The 12,506-nt window shown below is 47.3% G+C and overlaps 1 protein-coding gene across 1 annotated transcript in view; it reads right to left on the bottom strand.

Annotated features, from left to right (window-relative positions):
* Positions 1-11,884, bottom strand: part of agbl1 (AGBL carboxypeptidase 1) — a 96,248-nt gene extending 84,364 nt beyond the window's left edge. The window contains exons 1-2 of the mRNA XM_030366727.1: positions 11,517-11,884; positions 2,379-2,455 (exon numbers count right to left, since the gene is read on the bottom strand). Coding sequence (XP_030222587.1) covers positions 2,379-2,455; positions 11,517-11,598 — 159 coding nt within the window. The 5' untranslated portion in view covers positions 11,599-11,884. The remainder of the gene's footprint in view (positions 1-2,378; positions 2,456-11,516) is intronic.
* Positions 11,885-12,506: the final 622 nt, after the last annotated feature.

The raw sequence follows: 12,506 nt of genomic DNA, 5'->3' as shown, positions 1-12,506 counted from the left end.
TGGATTAAAGTTAGAATTGGCTGGCCACTCTTTCAGTGTGGATGGGAGGCTGGGTCTAGTCAGCTGCGGCTCAAATCTGGTCAGCAGTCGAGATCAAAGACGATGCTGTGGGTAAGATCTAAGAGCTATCATTTGAGTGTCATTTGTTAGATGTAGGATTATGATTATAAAACAAAGTGCACCCTAAGGTAACAGCAATTTGGGCGGGAAGGGGGGGGGGGTTATGCAAATGACAGAAGTTTGAACCAAAGCCTTTGTGGCTGAGAGGCGTAACAGCTGAGCGAGTGTGTCGTGTGGCTGGGGGGGGGGATGAAGGATGAGCGGGCAATCCAAATCATCCAGGCCTCCCTCGCTGGCTGACACTTCCACGAAGGTGCTCTGCGTCGCTCCATCGCCGTATATCTCCACGGTGACAGTGTGTCTATCAATCTCACTTGCGAGTGCAAGTGCAACCGCATTCACTACCCACACACACACAGACACCCACACCCACACCCACAGACACACACACACACACACACACACACACACACACACACACACACACACACACACACACACACACACACACACACACACACACACACACACACACACACACACAAGCGGAGTGTTTCCCTTAATTATCTCCCGTGCGCCTGGAGTCACACACTGGGGTAGAACAGAACATTTTGCACGGTGGGTACCGGCACTGCTCTGTTGACCGAATCTCTCGATAGCTTAAAGCCGCACAAAGATCGCAGGCTTCTCATTTACATAGCATCGCACGTGCAGCCCCATCTGTTGATCATTTACAAAGAGCCTGGATATGCATGTTAAAGCATCAAGAAATAATCCATGCCCAACACTTTCAAAACCCACGCTCCAGTCTACTATACCGTGCACTGTACAATAAACGCTGTAATGCAGCCGCTACGCCCAGGGTTGAACCTTGGCGTTAGCGATTGCCCTGGGAGCCAATGAGTTGAACTCATCGTTTATCTTAGCTCAGAATTGTATTGCCGTAACACACCCGAGAAGAAATTGGTCTCAGCCCAGTGATATAGATATGATATTGATAGTGTTGCTGGGCCGAGACCCAGGCAGACGGACAGATTAGTCGGTCAGTGTCCAAAACAAATGTGATACTGAATGGATACATGCTGGATGGATGCAGAATGAAGCAGAAATCCAAAGCCTAACGCCGCAGGCCAGAACGAGGACTTCATTGAGTCTAACTCGACCGGGGAGGGAAGGATATTCAGGGATGGTTTCTGCATGTAACACATACAGGGGTAGCACAAGCAACACCAGACTATGACTGACATTGTTAAAAAATAAAGAAAGAAAGAGACAGAGAATGGAATAATTATCGAAAAAAAGAAAGTGGTACAAAAATAAAGAAACCGAAATAAGAAAGCAATGCAGGAATGCAGGAGTATAAGAAAGGGTGAAGGAAGTGATGAAAATAAATAACTAAATAAATAATGATGAAGTTTGTTTACGCCCCTAACAGCTGCTGGCGCTGTAAGGTCATGAGTCGGATCAGCCCACACGGGAGAAATATTTGACAGATTATACAGATTATACATGATAATGCTCATTTGCTCTCCATCCGAATCTGAATATCTTTACTCAGTAAAGTAATTGAATGTGACTGTCTCACACATAGTGCACACAAACAGATGGCGAAGCAGATGGGGTAAGAGCAAAACACAAAACAGAGGCAATAAAGAGTACTCCTTTAGAATGCATACGTACAAAAGCAAATATTTTTGCCATGAGTATGGCTGATTCCATATGACACAGAGTCAGATGGTGGCCAGGTGGTCTCCTGACTCTGGATGGGTTCACGCTTTGAGCATGTCACGCTGCTGCTTTGAGGAGCCCTCCTAAATCCCTGAACACTATGCAAGGTAGAAGGATAGGGGCACTACATATGAGGACAATGAGAAAAGGTCATGTAAACCCGATATGATATGATATAATACCTTTATCCTTAAGTCAGAATACATCGAATAGTGTAATATGTTAGGCAATATAATACACATTAATTGTAGGATAGGAAATTACAATCAGTTAAGAATCAATATTAAGTCGATTTAGTTCTGAAATATATTTAGATAGTGTAGATAAAAGCGTTAATAGAATTCCACCTTGTGTTCTGTCTAGACAGGGAAGGTAATAATACTTTAACACCAACAGGTTCAAAAGTTATAGGAAAAACAAACACACCAAGTACGGGGCCTGTAATCCTTGCTCTCATAGAGACCCAGATCTACTTCTGTAAAAATAAAAAAACTCCCACATACAGCCACAGCCCACACACACACAGCTTTTCAAGCAAGGCGACCACAAGCCAACAGCTGCTTGCACCACCACAGGCAAAGGGGCCCTACCTGCAGAGTGGAGAGCAGGACCTCCAGACCGCTGGAGCTGTTAGCCGCCGCCGCGTTCATGTTGGGACGACCCCGTGCTACGCAGGGAGCCAATCAGAAGGGCAGCCCCGACCAGTGGACCCGCCGCGGCAGAGGAGATGAGAGAACAGCCGGCAGAGGAAAAGAACAAAGTCGGCCGAGAGGAAAAACAAGCACAAACAAAGAAACGAGACTGAGAAACACGGAGGGAAGAGGCGTGAGGCGCATAGCAGACAGCTGGGACCGGTATAGCGTGCCCCTGTCTACTCTGTCTCTTCAGCGCAGGCTGACACGCCAGGCACAGCTAGCACACACAGAGAAGAGACAGAGAGACTCCCTCCGGCTTAACTCAACTAGGGATCCCAGGGAAAATTGACCCTTGATTGACGCGGGGCGGGTGTGGGTGTGTCTGTGTATTTGTGTGTGTGCTGTTGTTGTCGTGTGTGTGGTTGTGTGTGCGTGTGTGTGTGTATGCAAATAACGTGGGGCATGTGCACGTCACACTGCTCATCCATCCTTGTGGGTGGGTTTTCCCTACAAGTGTGTGTGTGTGTGTGTGGGTATGTGTCTATCTGTCTGTCTGACTTTTGCCTATGTATGACTGTCTAACTTAATTTTTGTGTCCCCAATCAGCAACCAGCACCCCCCCCCCCCTGCACCCCCCACATTGTGTGCATGTGCGGCACCATCTATTTGTGTGTATGCGCATATCACGGGTGGGTAACATTACCCCCTTGAAGGATAAAGTGCTCTAGAAACAAAAACACTTCTGCTGTGGTGTTGAGAAGGCGATGGGGGGGGGGGGGGGGGGGACACTATAAAAAAGTTGGTCACAAAATGAGCAGGCCGACCAAGGCACCATTGTTAAGCCAAGAATGAGAGAGAAAGAGAAAGGGAGAGAGAGAGAGACAGAGAGAAAGAGAGACAGGGAGAGAGAGAGAGAGAGAGAGAGAGAGAGAGAGAGAGAGAGAGAGAGAGAGAGAGAGAGAGAGAGAGAGAGAGAGAGAGAGAGAGAGAGAGAGAGAGCCAGAGAGAAAGAGAGAAGTCGAGACAGAGAGAGAGACAGAGAGACTCAGAGATAGAGAGAGAGAGAGAGAGAGAGAGAGAGAGAGAGAGAGAGAGAGAGAGAGAGAGAGAGAGAGAGAGAGAGAGAGAGAGAGAGACTCAGAGATAGAGACAGAGAGAGAGAGAGAGAGAGAGAGAGAGAGAGACAGAGACAGAGAGACAGAGACAGAGACAGAGAGAGAGAGAGAGAGAGAGAGAGAGAGAGAGAGAGAGAGAGAGAGAGAGACTCAGAGATAGAGACAGAGAGAGAGAGAGAGAGAGAGAGAGAGAGAGAGAGAGAGAGAGAGACAGAGACAGAGAGACAGAGACAGAGACAGAGAGAGAGAGAGAGAGAGAGAGACAGGGAGACAGAGAGAGAGAGAGAGAGAGAGAGAGCCAGAGAGAAGGAGAGACAGAGACAGAGAGACTCAGACATAGAGAGAGAGAGAGACAGGGAGACAGAGAGAGAGAGAGCCAGAGAGAAAGAGAGACAGAGACAGAGAGACTCAGAGAGAGAGAGAGAGAGAGAGAGAGAGAGAGAGAGAGAGAGAGAGAGAGAGAGAGAGAGAGAGAGAGAGAGAGAGAGAGAGAGAGACAAAGGGGCACAGGCGCTTCTAGTGTGACCAACACTCCTGATGCCGCGTGTGTTTCATGTTTTACAGCGACGAATTCCGGCAAATAAACACAGACACAGCTTATATTTCTGAACCACGCCCAGGCCAACGCTGCTGATTGTGATTGGTTTTGACAGCTATCACATGCAGCTTTTGAGTAAGAGTCAGAGCGGCGGGGATGTTTTATGCCAAGTGTCTCCCGGTTTTATTTACACTTGCGTTGCAAGCGGCCTGCCATGATGCATGTGTGAATATGCAATTTCATTGAGACAGGGGTTTTGTGTTTGAGGCCCCTGCCAACGGCATGTCGGTCTACTTCCAGCCCTCCATTAGTGATTAGATACTACAACATTTATAGTGCCGCGTGCGCAATCGCTGACGCACACAAACGCACACTCAAACACAGATAAACACTATAATCCACATGCATACTCTTAATACAAAAAAATGAAAAACTACAAATAAAACATTGCAATTCATGTTTAATTGAATTGAGAAAAAAAAGTTGTTTCTCTTATTTCCTTTCTTTTGCAGTAAATTGAACCTTCATATCGCAGAGTTTGTCCTCAACTGCTTTAAGGAAAGTCTGAGGCACTGATCACACAGTGACGCTGTCATACAGTTTGCCTGAACGTGGGTCTCGGCCTTCAGATGTTACCGTGGCGACAACAAGTATCAGAGAGTAACAACTATGGAGAGTTGAAAAGGTGAGAGAGAGAGAGAGAGCGAGAGCGAGAGCGAGAGCGAGAGAGAGAGAGAGAGAGAGAGAGAGAAAGAGCGAGAGAGAGAGAGAGAGAGAGAGAGAGAGAGAGAGAGAGAGAGGGAGAGAGAGAAAGAGAGAGAGAGAGAGAGAGAGAGAGAGAGAGAGAGAGAGAGAGAGAGAGAGAGAGAGAGAGAGAGAGAGAGAGAGAGAGAGAGAGAGAGAGAGAGAGAGAGAGAGAGAGAGAGATGGAAGGGGGAAGAAAGAAAGCAAGAAATAATGAAAGACCAATAGGGGCCCAGCGAGAGACAGGCAGGGAGCGGCAGCAAGGGAGGGAGGGATGGAGACAGCTCGAGAGGCCTGGGGACACTAGAGACGTGTGAAGGAAATGAGCCTTTGTAAGTGTGCTCTACTCAAAGAGGTGTCGCTGTGTAGCATCACACACTAGAAGGACACGACGAGGGGAGCGAGAGCACGAGAGCGAGGGCAAGAGTAAGCCAGGAGGTGTTGAGGGAGACGTGAAAAAGAGGAGGGGAAACAGAGGAGAGAGACAGTGCAGGAGTGAATAGAGAGTACAGAGGGGTGAGGGGTTCAGATGAACTTGATGGCTCCCAGGAGTTTAGAGTTTCCCCTCAGTAGGAGGCTGGCACTGAGCTGTCTGTTTCCTACACGCCAGACACACACACACACACACACACACACACACACACACACACACACACACACACACACACACACACACACACACACACACACACACACACACACTCTCTCTCTCTCTCACACCAAAGAGATTTACACAAATACCGCACAACAAAACCATACACAACACCGATAGCAAGCACTCACACACACAGACACAGACACCCACTGAAATGCATGCATGCATAGATATATACTGCTCATCTCATACATAAACAAACCAACAAACAAACAATACACACACAAGCAGTCTCATTACGGAGTCATTAGAAATGCGATGGGGATTTTTTTCTGTCATCACCACTAATGAGAAAAAGTTTTTCACTTTCACTTTTTCACACACACACATACACAAACACACACACACACACAAACACACAAAATAGATCAGTGTTATGTAGACAATAGCAAAGGATATATATTTGTTACTCCAAAAATGTCAAACACAAAACATGCAAACAATGCGTGTTCATTATTTTGAAATAAGATATATTTGAACAGGTTACATTAACCACATTTGAGTGAAAATATTGAGAAGAGAACAAATAAACCATAATTAAACATAAAAATAAAAATAACCTCTGGCATTTATGTGTGTGCATGTGTGTGTGTGCATGTGTGATTATGCGTGTGTGTTCGTGCATGTGTGTGTTTGCATGCGTGGCCGTGTGAGCGCATGTGCATGCGTTTGCGTGCGTGCGTGCCTGCGTGCGCGTCTATTCATCCGCATGCATGGCATGTATTTTTATCCATGGCTGACAGCACGGCTACGAGAGCCAGCAAACAAGGTGAGGGAGGGCACTGTGGGGACGCCGGGGTAAGCTCTGGGACATCACGGCGGCCTGGAACACCACGTTAACCAACAGGGACCACTGCCCCGCTGCAGATAACATGCAGCGCCCATTTCGCCCCTCCTCCCTCCCTCCCTCCCATCACTACCCAGGCCTTCTCTATCCACTGACTCCAGTCATGCTATCCCTCTTTCTGTTTCGTCTCCAACTCATTTGCATAGCCCTATGGACCTCTACGAGTAAATGGGGCATAATTAAAAGTATATGCTCTGTAATTGAATCTCACATCCAATCTCTACAGGGATGGCTGAAGAGTGCCATCGTGGGCTACCAGCCGCCAGCAGAGGGCGACCTGTTTGGCTGAGCCCTGGCCTGATTTGAGCCCCCCCCCCCCCCCCCCCCCCCCCCCCCCCCCGTTGGTATCGAGTGGCAGGTGTCCCCTTGATCAAAACAGCCGACAACCCCCCCCCCCACACACACACACACACACACGCACATCCAGAGTCAAACCTGCACTATGTAGGTGTTCCCATTAGCAGCCTCTAGTGGCTTGAGTTGTAGCTAGAGTTATGGGGGAGGTGGGGGGGGGGGGGGGGGTAAATGGACCAGAACAAATGTCTGGATGGATGAGCTAGTGGAAGTATTAGTCATGAGAGATGTTTCATTTCAGATATTTAAAAAAAATGACATATTTCAAAATATTTGACAAACTTCCATTGGTCCATAAAATGGAAAGCTTGTCTTTCTGTCCGGGATTCTTTCCATCTCCTGGCCTAGCATTGCCTTCACCAAATAGCAGCAGTCCCCGCCTTTCCACAAAGATATCCTCCCTGCTACATGCCAGTCCCAGCGCACAACACCGTGAATGCTGTTCACGTGAGCAGCTCTCCCTAAACCAGACTGCTGTCACGGGAGCTGAGGTTTTTCCCACTAATCCATTATTCCCTCTTCTATTACTCTGCCCTGGCTGTCTTGTTCTCTGTCTGCCTCACTATGGGATTAGGATGGAGGATATACGTAGATTAGCCGCTCGTAATCCTCACTGTCAGACGATGATCTCATAGCGAAACCTTTCCAGCATCCAGGAACTTTACAGAGAAGCTCTGCTCCTCGCAAGGTCACATGCACGCGGATCAGCCTGTTGCACACACACGCGCACACACACACACACACACACACACACACACACACACACACACACACACACACACACACACACACACACACACACACACACACACAGACACCGCAAACAAACACACGCAAACACATACTATATCAGTCCCATCAGCGATATTTGCAATCATCCCAGGGTAACGTCACAAATACACATTTGTACTGGACGGGGGGATGCTCTGGGAGAACACACACACACACACACACACACACACACACACACACACACACACACACACACACACACACACACACACACACACACACACACACACACACACACACACACACACACACACACAATGCGGGGTCTCCCCTATGTGCTGCTTCAGCTGTCCTGTTAAGCGTGTCTCTTCAGATGCCTGACATCAGGACTTGGCCGCAGTTTAGACTCTACAGAAATCAACACAGACAACCCCCCCCCCCCCCACCCACCCACCCCCAGGCCTACTCCCTGGTAAAGCCCTGCGGTATCTCTGTGTTTATTTAAGAAGCACATGTCACCGCATTCTGTGGCACGGCTTTAGCTGCCGGCCTGGCTGTGTATAATGTCAACAAAAAAATGCTTTGCATCTGAACAAATGTTCCGACCCATAAAAGCCGATCCATTTAGTCTGATGGCGTTTTGGGGTTCATCGTCTTGTGTATGCGTGGTTTTGTTTTTTTCCGGGCAGTAGGGCTGCAGCAACACCGCCCCCGTCATTCACAGAGCCCCCGCTGGTGACCCTGCACCCCATCAATGTCATGTTTATCACAAGAAACTAAGTTATTGTATGGATGGCACTTCTCCTGGTGACATTGACAACTTTTTGAAGCCTTGCAATCACGTTGCTTGCCCCGCACCCCGTTTCTCTTGAGTATTAACACTGGTTGGCACGATGATGCATGGCACCATGGTGGAACAGTGATAGGCTGGGTTTTTGGGGAGTTTTTTTGGTGCTTTTTCTTTTGCTTTTCTCCCCCCTCGTCTAGTAGTAAGACAGCTCTCTGGGCAGTCAGTGCCTCCATGGCCTGTAAAACAGACTCTCCACCCTGGAGATAAATCAGACCTGAAACCTAAACTGGATGCCGGGTGGCCCCCAGCGACAAAATCTGCCCATTAATCATGAAGATACTGAGGCATAAAACAGATGAGAAAGTAAGGCGCCGCCTCCACCGCCACTTTTATATCTGCGCACGGAGTAAACCTAGAAGGTGTTCCAGGAATCAGCCGTTTGATTGAAGGAGCGAGCTGTGAAAGAGAGCGAGAGGGGTGGGAGAGAGAGAGAGCAAGAGACAGACGGAGCCAGCAAGGGAGAGAGCGGGGGAGAGAGAGAGAGAAGGAGGTGAGAGCGAGAAAAGGGGTGAGAGAGGTGACAGAGAGAAGAGAGCAAGAGGCAAAGAGTGAGATAAGAGAGAGAGAGCAAGCGAGCGAGAGGGAAGGCGAGCGAGACAGAGAGAGAAAGAGTGAGGTGAGAGAGGTCAGGGCGACAGAGAGGGAGTTTGGTGGCACACAACATAAACCAAATGAGATGGAAATTAAGAGAAAATAAGAATGTATACATAATAGATATTGTCTGTTCTTTAGTTTACAGTTAGGGAATTTTTCCTTTTTGTCATACTATGCTTGAAAGTAGCACTTAAGTTTGCTCCGATTCGACAAATACAACTTTTAGCATCACCATGATTAAACCCCCCCGCCCCCCCATAAGAGATCAGAACTTGCACAAACATTTTCTTACGGATACAATGTGAAAGGTGTTAAACAGTGCTTTTTGATGTTGGCTTTCTCATAAAACCACACATCCTCATCAAAAGCTTAAATCATTTATTCATATACAACCAGTTGAAAAGGGCTCCACCATAATGAATAAATAGGAGAACAAGTTGCAACCTTTTCAATTATGTAAAGCTTGCAACAGACGTGCGTGTGCTTGCGCGTGTGTGCGTGTGTATGTGACTCGCCAACGTAATACAACACCTGTGTGCCTACAGAAAGACCCTACCCAACCATATACCTCCCCCCTGACACTACAGTGACACTTCTACATGCTGTTACCATAGCAACACCATAACGTGTTAAGCATTGTGTTGTGGCCCCAGGGGGCAAACCATTTTAAATTCTTTATACACTGAAAGGGGCCCGTTTGCAGCAAAAAAAAAGCCGTGTTCACCTCACCTTCCTTGGCCCCACATCAACCCTGGGCTCGAGCAAGGGGCCCATTCCACAGCCGTGACAATAAACAGCTCTGTGACGATTATATCCCAAACGTCTTGGATTGCAATTCCTCAACATCTCTTCAAAGCCATTAAGACCCACATCATGTGATCTATGTGCCAACTCTGGGCCCCACGTATGTCGTTATTACAGCCGTCTTGCGTGCACATTGAATATGTCTTAGAAAGAGAGAGACAGAGGCACACAGACAGTCAGACATAGAGACAGATAGACAGTTATATAATTGCTCACTGTGTGGCATAGGAAATTGAGTTTGCGTAGACCAAAGCTTCTTTAATCACTGCATATGGAAAACTATAATGTGTTTGGGAAACTCAAGCGTCTCAGCCCGCCCCTACTCCAGGCTCACAGGACTGCAAAAGAGAACTAAATTTAATGTACGGCATTCAGAGATGGAGAGAAACACTGAGGGAACTGGAAGTACTGGTGCTGGTATCTCTTTGCCCAACATACATTATTAATGTGGCTGCTATACTCTGTTGGGCTTTTCGGGTAAATGCGGAAGAAAGTTGTCAGAGAGAGTTTTAGAAAGTGGTGTTATTGAAAAGGCACACAGAGACAAAAACAAAGGCCAGGACCGATATTAGCAAACACTGTGAAAAGAAAGCCCAGACATAAAAAAGGTTATTTTGTGATCTACCTCTTTAAAGTTTATTGCAAAGGCTTTGCGAGTGTCTACAGATTGCATTTAAGTGTGATGTATCACTGTAGAAAGTACCACTACACTTTGCACAAACCCATGCAAGTAAGTGTATGATGCGACTTTCCTTTTCTTCTTTCACTCAAGGCTCCACAAGCACATGCTGAGATGCATGCATGCATGTGCTGAGCAACACACACACACACTCACGCACACACAGACACGCACTCACACACAGACACACACGCGCACGCACACACATATACACACACTCACACAAACACACTGGCACATGGCGAAACACACACCCACTTTCATCCATTTCGACAGTTAAAGAGCCGGGAAGGTCATCTGTAACTTCTCAGATTCATCTGATATTTGCAGCTCACAGATGACACTGTGCATTTAAAGAGGCTTAGCGCCATAGGGCTCCCCAGACACATCATGAGTAATCAGATAGGGAAGTCTGGTCATTCACCACACCACTGTGCATATGCAAATGTAGGCATTTGCATTTAGAAAATTAAAGATTGTGCCTCTCCAATCAACATCATTAATTCATATCAACAGGTTTCCTCCTGTTATTCATAAAGGGTTCTTCCCTCCTCCAGTGTCAAGAATTTGATATGGCGGATTCTGAAAACGGAGGCTCACTTGTCATCAATTGGCTTGTCATGTCATATTCCTTCCCTATATAGTTGGCAGGATAAGGAGAGCGCAGTGTGCCGTAGATTAACGGGCGCTGTAAATGTGCCAGTGTTTACTGCAGAGGTTTAACGTATGTTAGGGTTAAGCTGTACAACAGGAGCTTTTCCACCAAGGTTCAGGTGTCTACTCTGGTTATGGCCTTGTACGCGCTTTGTTTAACAGTTATTTTTGAACTGGCTGATAGTTCAAGACATCATTCTGGTCAAGGTGAATTTCAATCAGCATTAATAGATGTTTATTTTTGCAATTTTATGCAAAAAAAATCTAAAGGACTAAAATGTCATTATTGTGATTGTCAAAACGTTTCTTCATGTAACAGAATGCCATCTGGATGTCTGATTATGGATTGGACTGCATTGCTGCATTTCAATATAAAAGGCAGTACAATATGCCTGCTACGAGTTAGGAGAGAAGTGCATTTTTTTTTCGAGAGACAACTTTCAAAAAGTGTTGAGCCAGTATGGGGTTGCTGTACACTATCACACACATACACACACACGCATGCACGCACACGTCCACAGACTTACCTCTACAGGATGCTTGGCTGCCGGCCTCCAGCTCTTTCAGCGTCCCGTTCCAGGTGAAATTACTGCGGCCATAACCAAACATGACTGCTGCCTTATCGATCGCTTAGCCAATCTGTCCACTTCTTCCTGTCAAATTGATCCCCTCCTTTCTTCTACCTCCACTCTTAGTGAGTGATCGGCTGAATTTAGCAAGTTAAGAGAGGGAGGGAGAGCAAAACAGAACGAGAGAGTGAGAGTGAGAGTGAGAGTGAGAGTGAGAGTGAGAGAGAGAGAGAGAGAGAGAGAGAGAGTACTGAGTGGTGCTGATGCACCTGGCTCTCCCTTTTGCCTGCCCATTGGACGGACGCCAAATGTCTAACAGTGAGACACAGTTGTGAGAAGAGTATATGGTGAACTGTTTGCCCCGTGTGCATGTGCGGATGTGTTGATGTGCGTGCATGCGCGCGCGTGTGTGCCTGCTTGTGTGTGCGTGTGTGTATAAGTGTGCATGTGCATGTGCATGCATGTGTGTTAATGTGTTTGTGTGTGTGTCTATGTCGGTGTATGCATGTGTTTATGTGTGTGCAGGGGTGCAAATGCGTGTGCATGCATATGTGTGTGTGTGGGGGGATTTGTGTGTGTGTGAGTCTGTATAATGTGTGGTTTGTGTTGGTGTGTGTCTCCTTGTGCGTGCACGCCTGTGTGTGCATAAAGTGTATAAATCATCACCGTCAACTGGAAGAGCGCAGGGTGCTGCCATTTCCCAAAGGTAACCTGCTGTGAGACACATCAAACTGAGGACGGTGTGTGTGTGTTTGTGTTTAGGGTGGGGGGGGGCTGCCTGTGGTAGGAAAGAGCATCCACTAAGAAGGAATCAAAGGAATGGGCCGCGAAGAGAGCCGGAGACAGAGAGCGAGGAAAAAGGAGAGGGAGAGTCAAGGAGGCAAACACAGAGGGTGGGTGAGATGGAAAAGGACGCCGGTTCAATAGAGCGAGAGAAGTATGCATCCA

The sequence above is a fragment of the Gadus morhua genome, chromosome 9, assembly GCF_902167405.1.
Source record: "Gadus morhua chromosome 9, gadMor3.0, whole genome shotgun sequence".
Taxonomy (NCBI): domain Eukaryota; kingdom Metazoa; phylum Chordata; class Actinopteri; order Gadiformes; family Gadidae; genus Gadus; species Gadus morhua.
Note: the sequence above shows the minus strand (reverse complement) of the source record. Positions and strands in the feature narration are given on the sequence as shown.